This window comes from Cololabis saira, chromosome 10 (genome assembly GCF_033807715.1).
Source record: "Cololabis saira isolate AMF1-May2022 chromosome 10, fColSai1.1, whole genome shotgun sequence".
Taxonomy (NCBI): domain Eukaryota; kingdom Metazoa; phylum Chordata; class Actinopteri; order Beloniformes; family Belonidae; genus Cololabis; species Cololabis saira.
Window position 1 is genome coordinate 19125442 of NC_084596.1, and position 21872 is coordinate 19147313.

General features: G+C 40.7%; 1 protein-coding gene across 1 annotated transcript in view; it reads left to right on the plus strand.

Annotated features, from left to right (window-relative positions):
* The first annotated feature begins 497 nt into the window (after window positions 1-497).
* Window positions 498-21872, plus strand: part of st6galnac3 (ST6 (alpha-N-acetyl-neuraminyl-2,3-beta-galactosyl-1,3)-N-acetylgalactosaminide alpha-2,6-sialyltransferase 3) — a 131927-nt gene continuing 110552 nt past the window's right edge. The window contains exon 1 of the mRNA XM_061731939.1: window positions 498-669. Coding sequence (XP_061587923.1) covers window positions 652-669 — 18 coding nt within the window. The 5' untranslated portion in view covers window positions 498-651. The remainder of the gene's footprint in view (window positions 670-21872) is intronic.

The window sequence follows — 21872 nt, forward strand, 5'->3', positions numbered from 1 at the left end:
GCAGTGATCCATTTTACTTATCCTGTGAAGGACAGAGGCATAAGTTCAGAAAGCTGTTTTTATTTTTGTCTTTTGATGTATTTGATGTAAGCCCAGTGGATATTTAAAGCTTACAGAAGGCTGCATTTAACTGCTACTATGTCATTCCTGCAGTATTTCTGCAGGTGTTTTGGTCAGTGCATTATTTGTAATATATTATATTATTTGTAATCAGCAAAAATTATCTGTCCCCATATGATAAAATCCACCATCCCCCCCTGATTTTTTTTTTTTTTTTTACAACTCGAGTACTGCTCATTATACAAAAAGCATGAGCCATCTGTCTTTTTTTGTATTATTCTCATGCTGATGTTTTAAAAACAGAAGTCAGGAAATCAGCGCCGGTCACGTGACTGTGGGCGGGGCTCCGCGGCGCAGACAGCCAATAGCAGCGCAGCATCGGTGCAGGTTCCAGCACAGATCTAAACACAAAAAAAACAAAAACACAGAGGAGACGAATAACGGTGCAGTCCCACCTTCACGGCCTAACATTCAGCCACGCCGCATCCGCGTCTGCCCGGTGATGAACACGTGAAGAGACGGAAGCGGGGGACGCGCTTTTGGGGCTGAAGGAAAGACGAGCGGTCCACCATTGTCTCCGGAGGAGCGAGAATGGCCTGGATGTGGAAGGTAAGAGGGGGTTCTCTCACATGGATTCCTGTGACAAATGGAGAGAAGGAAAAAAAACAAAAAACCGGGGATACGTGGACGCTTGGAGACGTGGCCAGGTTGATGTCAGCATGTGTGATGCTCCGGGTTGTGATCAGCCCTGCCCTGCTCTGTGTCTGCTGCTGTGTGCCTCTGTTTTCAGTTATTTGTCCCCCCAAACCAAACCCCCCTTTTGTCTTGAATATGTGTGCAGACAGACATGTCCCCGGGTCTGGGTTCTGCTTTCAGCCCCTGGTTGTGTTTAGGGAAGGCAAGTTTATTTATACAGCACAATTCAACACAAGGTAATTCAAAGTGCTTTACATTGACATTAAAAGAGCCAAGACATAATTAGACAGTAAATAACAAATAAAAATGAAATAAAATTATGAGAAAAGAAGGTAAAATAATGAAAAGCACAAGTTGCTGATTTAAGAGTACGCTTGAATAACAAATAAATGAAATAAAATGATAAGAAAAGAGGTAAAATAATAAAAAGCACAAGTTGTTAAAAAGTAAGGGCAGTAGAGTACAGCAGGTAAGGCAAGGCAAGTTTATTTATATAGCACAATTCAACACAAGGTAATTCAAAGTGCTTTACATTGACATTAAAAGCGGCAAGACATAATTAGACAGTAAATAACAAATAAGATTGATAAGATGATAAGAAAATAATTAAAATAATAAAAAGCACAAGCTGTTAAAAATAAGGGCAGTAAAGTCCAGCAGGTAACTATTTAATTTAAGAGTCGTACGCTTGAGTAAACAAGCGTACTCTTAATGTTTTTAGGCCTGATTTAAAGGAGCTGACAGTTGGAGCAGACCTCAGGTCTACAGGAAGTTTGTTCCACCGGTGAGGAGCAGAATAACTGAACGCTGCCTCACCTTGCTTGGTTCTGGTTCTTGGGAACCACAACAAACCAGATCCAGATGAACCTCAGGGGTCTGGGAGCTTCATAGGAACTAACAGATCCACCATGTGTTTTGGTCCAAGACCATTCAGTGCTTTGTAGACCAGCAGTGAGATTTTAAACTCTATCCTTTGACTCACTAGAAGCCAGTGTAGCGATTTCATGACCGGTGTAATGTGGTCCAGTTTCCTGGTGTTTGTAAGGACTCTGTTCTGGATCAGCTGCAGCTGCCTGATAGATTTCTTGTTAAGGCCTGTAAAGATGCCATTGCAATAATCCAATGCATGAATAAGTTTTTCCATGTCTTGTTTAGACAGAATCCCCTTCATTTTAGCAATGTTTTTTAGGTGGTAATAGGCAGATTTAGTGATAAACTTTAAATGGCTGTTGAAGTTCAGGTCTGAGTCAATAATTACACCAAGATTTCTGGCTTGATTTGTAGCTGTCAATGACATGGAGCCAAGGTGAGCGCTGATCGTTTCACTTTCATTTTTAGGGCCAAAAATGATCACCTCCTTTTTATAATTTCAGAATAAAAAGTATAGAAATGCCAGCTTAACTTAAACAAAGTTCAGGCTGATTTCATTAAATGTTTTGTTTCGTCAGACCAAAAAGAATTTAATTTAAAATTAAACCAAAAAAAGGTTTCAGCTTATGAAAACAGCTAATGAACCAGTTTGTTGTGTAAGCACAGATGGTTTCTGTTTATAACTTTAGAAGTGAAAGTGAAAGCTTCAAGATGACATCTTTGGATGACTTAATTAAACCAAAAAGGAAAGAAAGTTACATTTATTTTGGTCTAATTAAATAACAAATGTTTTTGGTAGATTTGTTCTCTGAAAATGAAAAAAACCCAATTGATTATGAACAGAGAAACTCAGTACTGCTACTGTGTTTGAGAAGTTTGATCCGTCAAGTCTGCACGAGTGGGCGTCACCTGTCACAGGCACACATTTTTTTGTTTTATGGGTGTTTTTCTGAGTTTTTTGCATTTAGCTGGCGAAAATTCTGGCACATCCACTCATTGATTTGATACAGTTACTCAATGAGAGTAGGGGACTGTAGTCATGTGGTGACACTGAAATATAGAGCTGTGTGTCATCGGCACAAGTATGGTAGTAAATGTTATGATGTTCCATAATCTGAGCTAGGGGTAGCATATAGATGTTGAATAGAAGCGGTCGAGAATGGACCCTTGAGGAACCCCACATGTGATCTTGGTTCTCTCAGACTCATGGTTTCCAATTCACACAAAAATCCGGCTTCCTCTGGAGCAGGCCGGCTGCACACGCACATCCCTCATGTCCAGGTGTTTACATGCTGCAGGAGCCCTCAGCCGTGGGAAAGTTAACAAACCTGCCTTCATACTGATAAGAGGAGGAGGTGTGTGTGCTGGAAAGTTAGGATATGATGCAAAGGATCGCCTTAATACCATTAGGAGTGAAGACTAACAGGTATCTTCATTGTTTCTGGATTTACTTAAAAGTTGGGACACTTTCTCATTCATTTAAATGGACTATTAGCTACTACTATTCTCCCTTTTCTATATTCAAAATGTATTAAAATAATAAAGATATCCACTGGTTTTCTTTAATCTTATTTTACCACAGTACTCCATTATATCTACTTGGAAATAGAAGAGCAAAGTACTCCTCAGAGTAGTAAAATTTCAGACCTTTGTGTGATAAATGCCTAATGAATCTTTAAAAAAGATATTTGGCTTTCTCCATTAATTCTTTAGGTGATAACTGGGCAATTTGTCCAAGAGAATATCCTGCCTTTTGTTGTAAGGGAGTTGGGAAAGGCTCCAGCAGACAGCAGATAGGGCAGAGATAGAAAAATGGTTGATTAATGGTTAAATCTCATTAGATGATAGAGGAAGTACACTAAAAAGTACAAAAGTACTTTACCATGCCTGTTAATTACTGAATTACGGTATTTTAGTCAGACCTGTTGCCACAAGTTCACAAAATCTATCACCCATCCATGCAGTTTCTTTTTACTGACATTTGTGATACACAACAGGTTGTTCTGAAGAACTCAGTGGCTTTTATAGGATGACACCTTTGCAATAAGATGGTTTGTGAGACAAAAAAACACTCTTCTGATTGCAGAGCTGAAGAGTTCTGAACCTCCGTTGGTATTAATGTTAGCAGGAAAACTGGAACGGTTTCCGTGTCTGAGAATAGAATAGAATAAGCTTTATTGGCCAAGTATGAATATGCCAGACAGGGAATTTGTTTTAATTTTTTTTTCGCTCACTGAACCCAGATTTAAATAGTTACAAACAGTAATAGACAAATGGCTCTTAATAACATATTTAAAAGTGAAAGTTGCAGCAGTATGAGGTAGACATGGTTATTGAAGGCGTTTTTTTTTTTTTTTTTACAGCATATGATTGTGGTTATTATTATTATTGCACAGTGGTTGATTACTCTGAGACTCTACGAGTGATGAGAGTTCATCAGAGCAACAGCTTGGGGGAAGAAACTGTGTCTGAGTCTGGGGGTTTTGGCGTACAGAGCTCTGTAGGGCCGTCCAGAGGGGAGGAGTTCAAACAGACTGTGTCCTGGGTGTGAGGGGTCTGCAGAGACGCTACCTGCCCGTTTCCTGGTCCTGGACCGGTACAGATCCTGGGTAGATAGGAGGTTAGTCCCAATTATTCTCTCCGCAGACCTAATTGTCCGTTGCAGTCTGTGCCTAGTCTAGTTTGGTGGCCGATCCGAACCAGGCAGTTATGGAAGTGCATGTGGAAGCAGCTGCGTGAAAGCATCACACTATCAAGTCCATGGTCAAGCGTCAGATGAAGTGGTTGAAGACCCTGTGAAGAAGTGTGTATTTGTTCTGTGGAGTAACTAATCTCGCTGTTTGGCAGTCAGATGGGTGAGTCTGGGTTGGGTGGATACCTGGACAGCGTTGTTCCTCCCCGCCTGCATTGTTCAGCTGTGGAGTTTGGTGAAGGAGGAACACTGGTGTGGGGCTGATTTTCAGGGTTGGGGCTAGGCTCGTTATCTCTTCATACTTCGGCGTATCAAGACATTGTGGACAGCGCTTTGCTTCCAGCTTAGTGGCATCTGTTTGGGGAAGACCTTTTCAAGTCCAACGTGACTTCTTCTTCTGGAAATCCTTCCAAGAAGAGTAGAAGTTGTTGAAGCTTTAAAAAGGTGACCACCTCCACATTGAAGTGTGTATTTGAATACAAGACTGCTCTTTCAGTCCCTGTTGGTTCAACCTTTGTCCACAGTGTTTTTATTTTATCAGGGTAACTGGGTAATTACTTTACTGAATTAAGAATTAAGAATGAGTTATGAGAATAAAGTAAAGTTATTTTTTCTTTTATTGAGACAATGCTGGGAACAAAAAATAATTGTTTCCTGGAGAATAACTTTTATAATTTCAGAATAAAAAGTAGTTAGAAATGCCAGCTTAACTTTTCAGTTCAGGCTGATTTCATTAAATGTTTTGTTTCTTCAGACCAAAAAGAATTTAATTTTAAATTAAATCAAAAAAAGGTTTCAGCTCATGAAAACAGCTCAATAAGTTAATGAGCCAGTTTGTTGTGTAAGCACAGATGGTTTCTGTTTATAACTTTAGAAGTGAAAGTGAAAGCTTCAAGATGACATCTTTGGATGACTTAATTAAACCAAAAAAGAAAGAAAGTTACATTTATTTTGGTCTAATTAAATAACAAATGTTTTTGGTAGATTTGTTCTCTGAAAATGAAAAAAAACCCATTGTTTATGAACAGAGAAACTCAGTACTGCTACTGTGTTTGAGACGTTTGATCCGTCAAGTTTGCACGAGTGGGCGTCAACTGTCACAGGCACACATTATTTTGTTTTATGGGTGTTTTTCTGAGTTTTTCAAGTCACTTCCTATCAATCTCTTGAGTTTCAGTTTGGTAAAACAAACATTAATGCTGAACTCAGTGTACTTTCTTCCTCTCTTCATATTAATAGAGGTCACATTTCCTGATGCGCGTGGTCATTTTACCAACTGAAATGTGTTGATTCAGGCAAAGTGATTTCCTTTCTATGTTTATTTTGTATAATGTTCTTCAATGAGAGGAAATGTACTGGAGGAAATGTACTGACTCTGATTCTTATGTCATGTGTTAAAGTGTTTTATCTTATCTTTTAAACAGTAGCGGAAAAGATTGGACATGTTTTTGTGTCTGAGTCTCAGTTTACAGCTTTGAGATGTACAGTTTAAAAAATCTCACAGAAGGAAGAAGCAAACCTGAAACGTAAGCAACAGGAACGGCAGAATATTTGAGATATTGCTTGAAAAACATTGAAAGAGTCGATGCTGATCAACTAACTGAATAACAGCAAGTTGTGTTGGCATGTTTTGCATGAATCAATAATTAAAATCAACCAGAATCAATAATTAGTTATATACTAAAACGTCTGTCAAACAGAGGGTGGAAGACACCAGCGTAGTGCCGAGGTGATCTACCTGAACGGATCCAAAATGCTGAAGTGGGCAAAAAAAAGAGCATTTTTCTTCCAGGAAACTAGTTTAAGCTTCAGGTTGGACCAGGATAATAAAACAAAACTGAAATAACCCAAATCCGTCTATCAAGCATAGATATAAACAAAATACAATGACTGACCTCCCTAACTAAAATAAACAAGAGTACACCAGAATTAGAGTAAATGGCAGCCCACCCCGACGCCCCTGGCATGTTCATTTACCCCCACAAGTGGCTGGCTGGGAGAAGTGGGAGACTGAGAGGAATCTCTCTCGTCGTCCATCCTCCTGGCGCTTTCATCCATCTGGTGCAGATCCAGCTAGCCAATCCTCTCCCGGCACTGCAGCACCTCAGCACCAGCATGGACCCCGTATACCGCAGTCTGCACGAGCAATCCACACGCCACATACACAAAACTGTACAGGTGATCTCATAATACAGCTTAATTCGGTTAAACCTCATTAGAAGTCAGTATTGAACTGTCGTCCCTCCTTGATCAATAGTGCGGTCGGTCGGCGTCATTGACCGATGTGCTGTTATTGATGGTGTATTGTGGATATGTTGACGATTTCTTGCATCTCAAAGAAATTCCCGTTTCAGTCCGTCAACATGAGTAAACTGTTTTTATTTCACTTTAGTTTTTTTTTTTGTTTTGTTACTGTTAATCTAAAATTAATAATACTAATTTACTGAATTTGGATGGCAATCATCTAATAACTGCATCCTCCTTGCGTCCTCATTGGGAAACAATCCGTCGGGAACATTTCACTTCAGAGACGTTACGGTCGCGCCAACGCCTGCTGTTTTACGCCGCAGCCGCCGTTATCTGAGACTGCAGTTAATTTCACACTAGATTTGACACCGTAGTATGTTTAATATACTTCATAAACAAGGAACAAAGGAAATATAATTAGGCATGACAAGCTGCTGAGTGACTGAAAGAAATGTAATGTGGAAGTGGACAGGACTAAATGAGGCGTAGCTTTAAATTAAATTATTTCAGTGTTCTTGTTTCTTGTGTTTTTCTTTTTCACTTTACACAATTTTTGCATTGATTATCTATGATGCGTGATCTTATTCTCATCTAATTAACCCACAAATATCCAAGTGATACATTTTATTATTAAACCCACAGTGGTTTATTTTAGCAGGGGGGAAATAAACATATAAGTTAAGAGAAGAAATCAAAAAAGTGACTTTAATGGGTTTTAATTTACTAAAAAGTTTTAAGGGCACATATAAGAGAGTAAAACCTGCCACAGTGGTGGAAACAGTAATATCTGTAAGTACAGATGTAACTGGTTACCAGAACTGTGGGTTGCTGAGGTCCTCCAAACGTATAACGTGTGCAAAGTCTGCTCATCCTTTCAAGGGTTTGGCTGGAGTGAATTATAAATTGGCTACAAAAACTTTAACAAGACCTTGCAAGAAACTGTTTGAAGATCCTGATCGAAAAAAAAACTCCAAGGTTTCGCACAGTTGTACTCTGTCAGGACTCAAGCTGTGTACAAAATCAAATCCTGTCAACCCTTCACCCTAGGAGGCAGAATCCCGAAGAGATCGCATTATGGAGAAAATAAAGCTAAATTAAGTATAAAATAACTCAATTCATTCTGAAATACAAAATCTTATGTACATTTCAGCAATTTTGTGACATTTTTGTAGTTGTAAAAATCTAGAAACGCCAAGAGAGAAACATAAATATACCAATGTCCAGTGTGAAGCATGAAGGACGGAGCAGTCCGGAGCTGCTGTGATGCCTCGGGGTCACGGAGAAGAAACCACGGGTTCAAACCTATTAAGAAATATGACAGGTGTGTGTCAGGGCCTGAAGTTTGGGAGAGGTTGGGGAATGCCACGGAGCAATAATCCAATATATGAGAAGAAAGAAGAAAATTCACGTGTCAGAAAGACGGAGTCAGAGTTCCTGTATGAATTCCCAGAAATACGCTGATTAAAGCAGTTTTGAAGGAAGAAACTTGTGGTTCAAAAAACCTACAAACCTCATAAAGAGCGACAGGAAATATCTGCTGGATGTTGTTGCTGTCGAAACCGTGGGTTCACTTACTTGTTCCCGCCTGCACAAAGTAATTACACAGAACGGTTGGTAAATATAGAAATGGGGAAAAAAAAACTGCTGATGTGTTATTAGGTTGGTTTAAGCTTAGACAGTTTTTATGACTTAAAGGAACAGCAAACCACATTTTTACACACCTTTTTTAAGAAGTAGTTGATGAAGAAATCTTGAAAATGTCAAACGTTTACAGACTTTTTCCTGCAACCGTGGATAAATGTCAGCCTGATGTAATTGGAGACTGTTACAAACCCATAATGCAAATGCATAAACCTGCCTGATGGTGTAGCTCACAAATCACAGTAAAGCGGTCGCCAGACTGTACTCCAGCCTCATCACACATGGTTAACTCGCCTCTTGAACCCTGACAGTAAACATCTGTATGCTGCATGCAGCAGCGTCTGAGCAATAGCAACACGCTGCAGCCATATGGTCGTGTTTATTCTTGTGATGGGAGCAGATCCTGCCTGGATTGTGAGTCTTAGAGCAAATAGGTTCAAATTAAATGGATGGGTGAATGAATGTGCTTTTGCAACCTCTCTAGAATCTGTTGTTTTAGGTTGTTTTCTGCTTTTCATTCCTCAAATTACCCCCCCTCCCCCTTCACTATTGAGTCAGGCTGGGCCCAGGCTTTAATGTGCTAATAGCCCCTGGCCTTGATTTGCTCGCAGAAAAGTCATTCCTGTTTCCACTCTTGGGGACGATGGCCCTGCTGTGCTATCCTGCTGACACGGCCATTATGTCGAGGTAGAAATGTCCCGATTTCTTTCATTAGGTGGGATATTTGCAGTTCTTGGATAACAAATGATGAAAAAATCTTTTGGGTGAACAAATCCAGCTAAATGACTTCCCTAATCTGTTTGGAGCTGAGTCAAGTTTTAACCAGGCAAGATGTAACAAACGTGACCCTGGAAAGAAAAAAAAGTAATATTAGTGAATCAGTGTTTCTGTGTCCTCCAGGCTAATGGCTAACGTAGCTGCAGGATGAGGCTTTGTGCAAGACGATTGTAATTACAAAGTCACAAACACAAATGCACAACTTCTAGTTCCCTGCTGTTTTAGCAGATATTAAATTAAAACATAATGAGATAATTATAATGATCTGTAATGCAGGGAGGTGACGAGTCCCGCTGATGCAGCTGCGTCAGGACCAGTGCTTCGTTAACTCATTCATGTGAACGTGCTAATAGCCAACAGTGAGTTTTGATTGATAATCATCTACTTAAAGTGTCAGAACCAGGCGTGCTGCAGAACTGTAGGCCACTTAAAAGACTTAAAAGTAATTTGAAATCACTGTTGATGTTTCATATTCATAAAGAATATCGTGTCAAGATTGCGACTCAGTCCATTGAGCCGGATGTTTGGTCAGAGTTCCAGTCAAATAATGAACAATTTGGCGAATGAAGCTTCTGAAGAGGTGTTTTTAATGAGCTGGTTCCAGCCGCTCAGTTTACTGAGCAGTACGGCCGTGTCGTCACAAACAGGGCAGCGGCGAGGGAACGGACGGGTAAATACTGGGAGATGATGCAGAAAGTTGCTGCAGTCAATTTAAAACTAAATCTGCGGTCGTCGTAACGAAATGGCAGTTTTAAGAGAAGCAAGTCTTTCATAAACACCGTTACTAAGTGGAGCCATAAACTAAGCTGGAGACATGCTGAATTGTAAAATAATCGGCCTCTACCTTGACACCCCATTAAAGCGCTGCTTGGCCACAGGACCAGAGACCAGGGCGGCTTCACGTGGCTCTGGTATGATTGAAGTGCTTCTTTTTAAAAGAACAACTTATATCTTTGTATAAATGGTCAGAAATCTTACAAAATATTATGTTGACGGTCAAAGTGTGACTTGTCATTATGTGTTTTCACTTGATAGATAAACAATTGTGGCACCAATTATTGAATTAGATCCTATAAAACTTAAGTTGCGCTTAAAGCTGGAAGATGCTTCGTAAAAATAAGCAAATACGAATTGAATCTGACATTTTCATGTCAGCAAAGGTCGTTTAGTCTGCTTTTAAGAAGTAGCCGATAATGTAAAACATGAAATAAGTTTAGCATTTATATTTGTTTCAGCTGGAAACTTCAGCGGATTTAATTTTCAGAGATCACATAAATGCCATTTGTTGTTGTTGCTAAACCCAAGGCTTCCACCTCAGCCAAGCCAGAATAACAATTTGGTCAGGAAACACATTATTGCGAATATATATCCGCATTTGCAGATAATCGCTGACCTTATGCAGGAGTGGGCTTTACAGGAAACTGCTTTGTGCTTCTTTTGTTGAGCTGCAAAAAAACATAAACCAGATTAGCGCTCAACAGGGAACTGGCCTTGTCTGCATGTATCTTTATCACAATCCTTTAATTTATCCCTTGAGAAGAATAATTCAGGTTTTTTAATGTACCTAATGCTTCTGTGTGAGTGGTGCTCATTCATCTCCGCTCAAGTGATACGGAGAAACAAGGACTCGCACAAATCAGCGTATGTGGCGTCAACACCAACCTCTGCAGTTCGGTTCACGTGACCCAGCAGGATGTTGGATTGAGGCTTTTTAATGTTGTGGCTCATTGATATATTCACTAATTCGGCTATCTTCTTGCTCCATGTCCAACAAACAAACATTTAAGTAGCTTTAGATGTGTTCAGTCTAAAACAGAGGAGAGTATTATGGAGCTAACTAAAGTCATCACCAACGGCAAGTTTTATTTAAAAAACACGTCGGCAATGGTGAGTGTGGGAAAGGGGTGAAGAGTAGAGCGCAAGTAGGGTGGAGTGGGTGGAGAAGAGTGTCAGGAGTTTCCTTGGACTTAAAAAAAGTAGCTGTGAGCGTAAAGGAAAAGTTTACAAGGTGGTTGTGGACAGAAGACACTGGCAATTAACACGAGCGGGATGCAGAGCTGGACATGGCAGAGTTGAAGATCCTCAGATTTTCTTACGGGTGACCAGGAAAATTTGGACTTAAAAATAAGGGACATTTTCTGCCGCTTTCAGAGGTCCAGTATTACATTTCAAGACAGGTTTAAAAGAAATCTAAAATAACTACAATCACTTACAAACTACAATTATGTGCTCAGAATCTGACAAGCCGACCTTTGTTGACACTGAAATGCTGTGGACAGACTACGTATGTAATTCCTATAATAGAGCCTAAATAAAAACACAAAAGGGAATTAAAGCACATTTATTTATTTAAAATATTTTCAGTTTATATACACATTAATTGTCTACAAGTGAAACATTAACATTTTCTTTTAATTTGTAATTTTCACTTATGTGATTCTGTGGCATTCATGACTGATGACACAGACGCAGACGGTCCTTCCCCTGTGAGAGACACTAACATCGCAGTTACTCATGTTTCAGGACTCGTAACTGAGCCCCATCCTGCTCCTCTTTAGGAAAGTACATTCGGTTTCCCATTCTTACAGATATTTACACTAATTCTTCCCTTTTCTGGCAGAAATGCCTTGTCCCTCGTTACATCCGTCTCACTGATTTGTTGTTCCGAGTTTGCTCCCGTTGTCGCCTCTAACCTCAGCAAGTGGCAGCTCTCGCGAGACCAGTGGCATTTCAGTTTGCCGTTTAAAAAAACATTATATTATAAAATGGGAAATTTACAGTAAAATTCTCATACAGGAGGACGGTGTGAAAGAGGGGTAAAATACGGTAGTTTCCCGGCCAAAACAGGAGACTTGACTATGACTGAATGATTTTGAGACAAAAGTTGGGTCCATCTGTGTAATGTTTGCATCTGTGACTATAGGCTATATGTTTATGTAAAAAAACAAAAGGTTTTCTAAAGTTTTCCATTTCCTTTCTTAGTATAGAACCCCAAAAGCAGCATGGAGATGTTTTCTACATAAGCAGCCTGACATCTTATTCATACGTGTTTGTATTGGGAGGTGCAGAAGGAAAGCATTAGAGTAATAAAACAGAATTATGTATACAAATTAAATTTAATGTTAATTCAATATTTCTATAAATAAAAATAGTCGGCAGCTGCTTTTTAAAGCGATGCATGCTTTCAGTGCAGAGTAGAAACCTGGGAAGCCCTCTCTATGAGTGCTAGGCTCCTAGAAAGGAACAACCCCCCCCTTAGTTTTGCGTTGGGGGGAGAAGCTCGGTCACCCTGGAGGAGCTCAGAGTCGAGCCGCTGCTCCTCCGCATCGAGAGGAGCCAGAGGAGGGGAGTATGCCTCCTGGCGCCTCCCTGGTGAGGCCTCATGTGAGAGAGGAAGTTTAACTCACCAAGGCCCCCCCAGTATGGTTCATAACTGGAGGTAATTTAACTCGCAGGAGGCCTGCAGGGAGACTTCTGATGTGCACAGCTCCTCTGTTAGCTCGGGATGAATTTATCTGGGAAAGACTGTGTTTGAGCTCAGAAAGGCTGCGTCTGTTGTCTTTCCTGGCAGTTCAGGATGAGCTCTCCATCAGAGGGAACAGTCCTGCTCAGAACGAGGCCAGAGACGGGGCTCAGGTTGGTACGCAGCAGCAGAAATCACACATGAGACACTTTCATATTAATTAACAGACACTCACAGAGGGTCTCGTTTGTTGGAGCTGCCACTAGGACTGCTATTACTGTCATGTTTGGGGTTTAGTACTTTATTTTGTTCCTCTTCATGTTTTATGTCTGGTCTTCGGGCTTTATTCTGTAGTTCTCACCTGTGCCTCTGTCTGCCCTGCCCCCTCCTGGTCCGTGTGCACCTGATCCCTGACTGTTTCTCCCACACCTGGGTCCAATCCCCCCCTCAGTCTGTCTATATTCCCCTCTGTGTCTTGTCTCGTTGCCAGTTGGTTGTTTTTCACAGTTCACTTACCAGCATTCTCGTCATAGTCATAGCCTTTTGGAGTTTTGAATCTTGCTTGTTTTTTTTTTTACCTTGCCTTTTGCCTCACGTTTTTTGGATACCTTTTGCTATTTTGCCTGCTTTCCCGTGTACCGACCCTTGCCTGGATTAAACTTGTTTTTTTACGGTTACAACGGAGTTAGGGCTGGGCGATATGGACCAAAAGTCATATCTCGATATTTTCTAGATAAATGGCGATACTCGATATATATCTCGATATTTTTTCTGTGCCAGAATTGGGGTTTCCCCCAAAGCATTATAGCATAGCATCTCTGTTAGCTTCATTTTTTTTCTGAGGCAAACCCTTAAAAAACAGTCAGTTTTAATACAAAGCCTCGTGCCAAATGTCACACAGGTTCCTTTATTAACAGAGGTCTGCACAATATCAACATGTATAAAACAAATGAAATAAAAATAAACTGCCTGCATATAGAGAATAAAAATGCTTCTTGAATAAAATAAAACAAATATCCCTTTCCTGCATAACAATTAAATTAAAATACACTGTGCAATTAGTACAATTAAGACAGTAACAGGCAGACTTTTCCACTTAGGTTGACAGTTGTGCAAATAACAAAACATTTGTGCAAATCTCAAATAAAACATTCAAGTCAATTTGTCACCAAATAAGCTATATCAAAATAAAAAAAAAAAAAAAAAATTCAAATTTTTTTTTTTTTTTTTTTTTAAATCGATATAAACGATATTGTCTCGTACCATATCGCGTTTGAAAATATATCGATATATATTAAAATCTCGATATATCGCCCAGTCCTACCATCTTGTGCTACGTTCATGACAATTACCTCCCCAGTTTTTCGAAGTTTCAGGGATTCTGCGTATCTTTTCCTGTGCTTGTCATTGTGTTTTTCTGTAGAAAGTGGGCTGATAAACAGCTTTAGAGAAAGCACGGACAGGATGTTGAATTAGGCTGATACTCGTGTTTTTATTCAAGCTCTTATCAGATCTCTGCTCACTTTTCCCTTCCTGTCATTCTCGTACTTTATCTCTTTTCCTTCTTGATTGTCAACACCTGACATTTGGGAATTTCTTGCTTATCTGTCGTTAGGCTGCACTAAATAAAACTTTATAGTATAGCGGAGCAGATCGGCGTCTAGCATTTTAATAGGTCGCTTCGTTCAATAAGATACATCTAGTTGTGAGACTCTCTGAACTAAGTTTTAGGAGTTTTACTCTTGAATATATCCTTTTTGACTTCATTATACAGCATGAAGCCAAAACCAGATAGCAAGAGTTATGTAAAAGATAAAACTTTAAAAACACGCTTCAGCTAAAATGTCCTCAGCAATTCTCTTTTACTGTGAAATCACTGTATCTGGTTTAGTATTTTAAAGGCAACATATTATGCCCTTTTTTCAAAAGCTGACATGATTTCCTGAGGTCTTTTATAAAACTTCTGTGACAGACTTTGGTTGAAATGTCACAGTGCTGCAGTACAATTTCCACTACTTTGTTCGCTCTTTTTCAATCCCAGTTTGTGATTTTTACTGGATATTTTAGACCTTGGAAGCTAAACCCCGCGCTATTGTGTGCCTGCTGTTGGTTGAAAATGAAAACAGCACAATCAGGCCGGGGAGACTGAACCAAAGCCATAAAGTTCCAGCTGGATGGCTAAACAATGAAAAGCTCTGTCAGCACGGCTGAAGCTGGGCTGATAATTGTCTGCTTTTCTTTTATTTACTATAGTTGCCCCAGAAGCCTGATTTATAAGGGCTCTTGTGTTTCACGTTGGTGTCGTCGGGTGAATTAGACTGCTTTCACAAATGTAAACGCCTCAATATAATTGTATATCTTCAGGGTGAGAAGAAATCAGATTTCGGTTAGCTGAATCCTCTTCTTGTCCGAATGCTCTGAAAGGCCGTCTTTGTCTCCTGCTCTGCTGTTGCAGTCCATTCTCCGAGCCTGTACGAGCCAACAGAGTACCATTAAGCCTGTGACTGCTTTATTATGGAAATGTAACCTACATCTGTTGTGAATACACGCACAAGTCCATGTGCTGCTGCAGAATCGGAGCAAAGTTAACTTTTTCAGAGTGATAATAACCAAAGAAAACCTCCAGATGAATCCACAGCGGTAACTGGCATAGCTGGGCTGCTTCCCCGGGATTCTTATCTGCATCTGGGAAGGCTTTTACCTGATCGGAGGTTGTCAGTCGTGTGGTTCAGGTGGTCTCTCATCCTGCAGAGTTTAATCCTGTGCTATTCCGCCAGTTCAGGCTGCTTGATCTTGACCGTCTGGAGCCCAGCTGCCAGAGCAGGGGCCTCATTTAAAATGGAGTGCGTAGGATTCATACTAAAAGTGCACGTACTCTCAAAAGCCGAAAATGCCGTGCGCAAAAAAAAATCCGGATCAATAAAACCATGTGCACGCAGACTTCCACGCAGTCCAGCTGGAAGGTTGCGTAGCTGAATCCGCCTCATATCACGCCCAGAAATGCATATGGATGAGCCTGCTGAGCATGCGCAGTGGCTTTCTGCAGCCTGTTTGGCGCAGATCCATGGTTTGGCGTCAGAATGTATGAGAAGTAGCAGCCACCGTGACACTGACTTTCACGGAGACCTAGATATGATATGGAGGACAGGAAAACCACATTATTTGGTGGTCACAGTAAAAGTTAGAATAAGTATATAAATAGTACGCTATACAATAAAATAAAGCGAGTGAGTGGCAGCACGCCGTTGCTGCGCTAAACGCCGTGAGTTCCCCGGCGCAACAGGGGGGACATGTCCCCCCGTCTTTTCAAAATTATGTATTTGTCCCCCCCACTTTTTACAGTTTAAAAACTAACGGTAGGATCAGCAAATCATCCAGACACTCGGGACGGCGGCCCGGCAGCCCCCGCTCCCCCTCCTCCCTCCCGTCTCCCCTCAGAGCTGCTCTAGGCTGATTTATGGTTCCGCGTTACACCAACGCAGAGCCTACGGCGTAGGGTACGCGGCGATGCGCACCATACGCCGGACCCTACGGCGTAGGCTCTGCGTTGGTGTGACGCAGAACCATAATTCCGGCTGTAACAACATGAGCGCACGTACCCGTGCATGACAGGCAGACACACACGGGGAGAAGGGACTATTTCTTTCATTTTTATTTTTTTTTAAACTTTATCCTTATGAACGCAATTGTTATATAGTCCAACTTTCCTTATTTTAATCAGAACACTTTCTTTTTTCCTCTTCGGAGTGGAGTAGTGGGTTCGGAGCGGCAGTCACCCCCCCCGCCCCCCCCGCCGCCCGCTCCGTTATCAGCACTATTTTATTATAAGTCTGATATATGTAACATATATCAATGTTGTGATATGTGTTGACATTATTAAGAGTATGACATGAATGTGGCTTAATTTCACCACCTCACAGCCTGCGTCGCCAGTTCCCCGTGTCTTAAGTAAATTCTTACGGGAGGGTGAGGGTTGCCGTAGAGATACGCAGATTTTTCGGTTAGTTTTTTCTTTTTAGATCCGAGACTTTGCGTAGAAGGCGGCTTCCGCAACTTTCAGGCGCTTTTTCTGCGCAAGCAAGCTTTATAGATGAGGCCCCAGGTCATTTTTTTTTCTCCTTTTATTGGGAAAAAAAATGCAAAGAAAAGACATCCAGAGTTTAATGAAAGAGTTTATATGGCAGCCGACAAATTAAGTCCCCCTCTGTAATCACAGTCGTGGTCAGCAGCCTAAAATTACATGCCACTCACTTTGAACCTTGGGGCTATAACCCCTATTATTACTGTACATGCTTTCAAAGAGGAGCTATAATGTCAAGGGGAAGTTTTACACTTTAATTAACCTTAGAAAAGAGTAAAAATCCATATGGGAAAGATCTGACAGGAGTCATTAATCTACCATTGTTCGGCTTAACACAATATAATCAATACAGTGGAGTGTTTTTGCAGCATTTTGTTCAGAAATTAAAGAATGGGTGAGGTTGTATTGACTTAACTCAAGTTTTCACTTTTACAAGAGTGCAGAAAGCTAAGTATTTCATGCTTTAGTTTCCAGAAGAAGCCTCTTTTATTGTGGATTTGTTTTCAGGGGAAAATAGGAAGTTGGTACCGTATAATGACACGAGACTTCCCTTAACCCTTAAGTCTTCTCTCGAGAGGCCAACACTTGGGATGAAGCTGCTAAACCTTAACAGACAGCCGACTTGAGAATCCAGTTTCTTAGCAACCGAGGGACAAACGAGCTCATATACAAAATAACAAAAGAGTGATACCCATCTTAGCTTCTCATCCTGCTGTGTTTGTTATACCTGAGAGGTGGAGGCTAACCAATGGTTGCTTACCGAACTGCTTTTGCATGCAGTTGGTTGGTGCTACGACCAATCAGTGCAACGGAGAAGGTGATGTATTGAGAGTGATTGAAATGAAGCAATGGGAGAGTGTGTTGTGTAGAGGAATATATGTTAAACATTTTCCGTAGCCTGTCGGCAAAACGGTAAATATGTCTACCTCGCAAAAGAAAGGTTTGGCTTCTGTTCAGTTTACGAAGAAAAGTCAAGATTTTTGACTTTTTATGCCAAAGCTGTTTCAAACAACCACTTCATCCATCTACACTGTTTACATCCAGATTACATTATTGCGTTAAGCCCGACCAGAGACTCTCTGTACAAGGATAGACTGATTTGATTGGCTCTCCAAGACTTTTGAGCATTCAGAAAGCTGAAACACTCATTTAAAAAAAAGTCAACTCCATGGAAGAAGTGTGTGGAGTCGAGTTGAGTGGCTGTGTCCACCCCTAAAACCTAAAACTGAACAGAGCAGTGAAGACCAGGCTAAAAAGGGACCTGTCGTACTATATCTATGTGGTATTTGACCAAAGCATGTCCTCAAGGAATTCTATCAACTTATGAAAAAAGGTCATAATATGTCTTCTTTAAAAAGAAAGTTGGTGAGTAATTGGTCTTACGTGGACAAAAGGCGGCCGGGGGGGCTGGGGCCATGTCCCCCAGGGAAAAACATTTATCAGCCGTCTGCACAAATACTTGTCACTAGTCTTAATTATTGCATGCTTTAATGAGTTTTCTTTGAATTTTTAGAGAGCACATTAAGCTTAATTTGCATTTTAACCCACATGCTGTGTAAATAACAATGTAATTTAAATCTCTAACCATTTCTGACTGAACCAAACATTTACATGTAGAACTCTCTGTGCTTTTTATTAGCTTTGATGAACCTTTTCAGTCAGGTTGACTGTTGGCTCACTGGAAGAAGGTTTTTCATTTGAGTTTTAGCTCTTGCAATTCTTTGTATTTTGCATGTTTTATTTAGACTTTCCAAAGTCTTGATTATATTGGTTCTTAAAAATATAAATTCAATATAAATATAAATGAGAATGAAGAATAGCGCTCTCTTATAATTACACTCTTGTTACACTGAAAGCATTGTGACTTGCTATGTTTACTGTGCACCATAACAGTTTATAATATAACAATAAGGAGTTATTTATGTGGAAAATAAAATGTAAATAATGATGATTTATGAATTTCTATTCATGAAACTGAGCTTGTGTGTCTGTGGTGTTCAGGGGAAACTTCGTAGGACCTTAAGTGCTTGCTGCACAGTTGTGCCACACCTGCAAACCAGTTCCTGAAAACATTATGAGGAAGCGGGTGCCCACATTAGTGTGCTTGTATTGGCATTTATCCCTGGCTAAAACCAGGACTGCAATCTTCCTTTTTTGTGTTTGCAGCAACGACGGACGGGAACTAAAGTTCCTTAGTTCTCCTTCAGCATTTTGGTGACTTGGTTGGGGTTGTTAAGACGGTTGGTGGAGGAAGCAGAACATGAAGCACAAAATTGTGAACCTCAATAATTTAGGTTAGTTTGAGAGACCAGGCCACCACCCTGCCAACTCAACCCCCCCAAAAAAAATAAAAAAATAAAAAAATTGAAATATGACCATTCCAGGCTTCCCATCACTCCTGCTGTTGTTGGCGTTGACCAGATATACATTCTTTTAAAGCCTCTTCAAATTTATTAGTGACCCAAGTCTTGTTTCTTGCAAAGTCTTTGTCCGTCATTTTCACAGCCAATGAATATTATGGTTCCCGTAACATGTTATTTATGGCGTCCTCAGCTCTGAAGACGAGGAGCTCCCACCCTGATCCCGCATCCTGCATCGTTCTGTGTACATCAGGCCTGAGATTAGGTGTGCTCTCGGAGGCAGGTTCAACACCCGACCCCATGTCCATGTCATGTAAAAAGGACAGGCGACAAACTAAACTGGGGTAATAAACACGAAATAGCCGGCGATGTTAAAGAGTCTAGTACTGAGCTTCCTTTTTTTTTTTTACTCCTTTCTGTCACTCATGCATAAAGGCACGCATAAAGCATATCCTAAGTGAGTTGGAGGTGATACTTTTGAGCAACAGTAATCTCTAATGATATTGCAATTTAGTGTGTCACCCTGCCTGAAAATCAAGACGTATTAGTGGGAAATGCGAGGCTACTAACAGATCAATCACATTTATTCTGATGTGTGTTAACCCTGCATGTAGGTGCATGTCTAAGGAGGTGCACGTCAGGCTACAGTGGAGCCTACGATGTAGGGTCTCCATGTACAGCGGACATATGTTAATGGTCTTCTGTTAAAGCATAATAGGTGATTTATGGCAGTTGCAACAAAGAACCATAAATCAGACTTAAATGGCTGATAGGGATTTAAATTTTAGGTCTTCAACTAATGAATTAATAAATTATTTTAGCTCTAGTGCTGAAACAGAATGTGCATCAGTTGGCACACAGCTTTTGTTAGACTGCATAAATTGCCTGAAGATGCTGCTGCTTGATTCCTTTCTGCCTCAGATATTCTTCACGCTGGCTCTTGTAATAATATCAGTGTTTAACTTGGCTTTTTGGTGGCAGGATTACTGCCAGACAATCAGCTGCTTGAGAGTTAGTGCACCTGCCTGATCCCTCTGCTGCACAAACACTCAGCTGCTCCTGCTCTCCAGGGCTTAAAGGGTCACATACCGCTGTAGGATCAGGACCAACTGAGACAGTTGGATCTGAGCTGTGACTTTTGAACAAGGAATTAGAGAGCTTCTCATTAAGTAGTCACCACCGAGCAGCGAAGGTGCCAAGACTGCAGATCGCTGGTCAGATGGCATCATCCATGGACCGGCCCTTTGCCAACGTATCAGCATGAAAATAGCCAGCACCAGTTAGACAGAGAGATCGTGCCTGCTGCTGCTGCTGCTGCAGCAGCGCACGGCCAGAGGACCAAGATGGTTGGGGACGTGAACCTGCAACATTTAAAGGTACAGTGTTAAAACCGTTTCATTATTATTACTTTTCATTGCCCATCGTGTTCTCCCATCCAAAAAAAAAATTTAAATGATGCTCCAAAGGCTCAAAAACACCTTTGGGACAGTTTCAGAGAGATATCAAAAATATCTATCATTAGTTTCTAGACTTCAAATCAGAATCTGGTTTTGTGTGAATAGCAAAGTTGAAATGTTCCAATACCACATTTCTCTTTCTGAAATTGAATCCTGTGCTTTGGTTAATGTCCAAAATTGAAATAAATAATAATTAAGTGAGGAATTTCATTAGGAATAACGCTGAACGTGCAGCCGCAAATATTTCGAAATAAAAAGCCATTTATAGTTTGACATTCGAACGGATCAGAGGGCCAAATGGTCGTCGTAAAACTACCAGCTAACATGAAATACGTTCAGTAGGTCACAGACCCAACCTGGGAAACTATGGCGGCTCCAAACACTTAATTACGGTACGTTTAGAAAATCCAAAATTTTTGCTGACCTACGGGGGCTGATCATCCAAGATAATAACGTCTAAAGTTTTGTTCTTCGTACCACCGAGACAAACACTCTGGAGTCTGACAAACAAACTCCAGAGTGGGCTACAGTACGTACCCCTTCCCCTTTGACTTGATAAACTTGATAAGCTTTTTCACGTGATGGTTCCTTGAATTTCTGATAAGTTTATTTGTGTTATTGTTAGCAACATTTATGGAAACCACAGCCATCCTGGTAGGATTTTCCAGCCTTGAAACAATGCCATGTTACCAATTCGATGCTAATGGAGACAGTTGGCTCTGTCCAACAAATGTCGTGCTGCTGCTTCTCAACCTGGTGACTCCAGATAGGAAGCTGGGAGTAGGGCTGCAGCAAAGGACATGGCAGAAAAATCCATTACTAAATTAGTTGCCAGTGAATTTAATATTTGATTTTTAGTTGGTTACATCATTGCACATCTGTCTCATGCAGTGGGACTTAAAACACAAATTGTCAGAGGAATAAGGGTGTTCATGGTTCTTGTAATGACAGCAGTCACTAAAGCAGCTGAGTATTAATAAAAAATGCTGATATTTTTGTCTCTTTTTCTGGTGGCTGACTCATCATATTTTCTGACGTCTGCTCTCTGTGCACTGTGTGTGCACTAGTGTGTGTGTGTGTGTGTGTGTGTGTGCGTGTGTGTGTGAGACACTGCCGTGAGCGGTAGGGAGCGCACCGACCGTTCGACAGTACCGGTAGTGAGAGGCTCACCGTACGAATGAGTGGCACGCTGGTGAATCTTGTCTGCGATTGGACCGTCATCCTGCAGAAGCCGTGCGAGGTGCTGTATAAGGACTATGGGCACAGAGCTCTACATCTCTGCTTTTAATTGCAACTATATTCAGTTTTTAATGTTGCAAAGTACCATAAATCCAAAAATTGGAGAGACTGGAACCGATAGTTTCATAGTGAATGTCTTCATTATTTGTCAGAACTGACTGAATGAATTGTTAAAAGCATTTATTTCAAGGCTTTTTCAACACACTGTACATCCCTAAGATTTGATGGTGCAGTTTACACTCTGCTTGAATTTAGCTAAATTGCATCTTTTTTCAAGGTGTTGATCAGT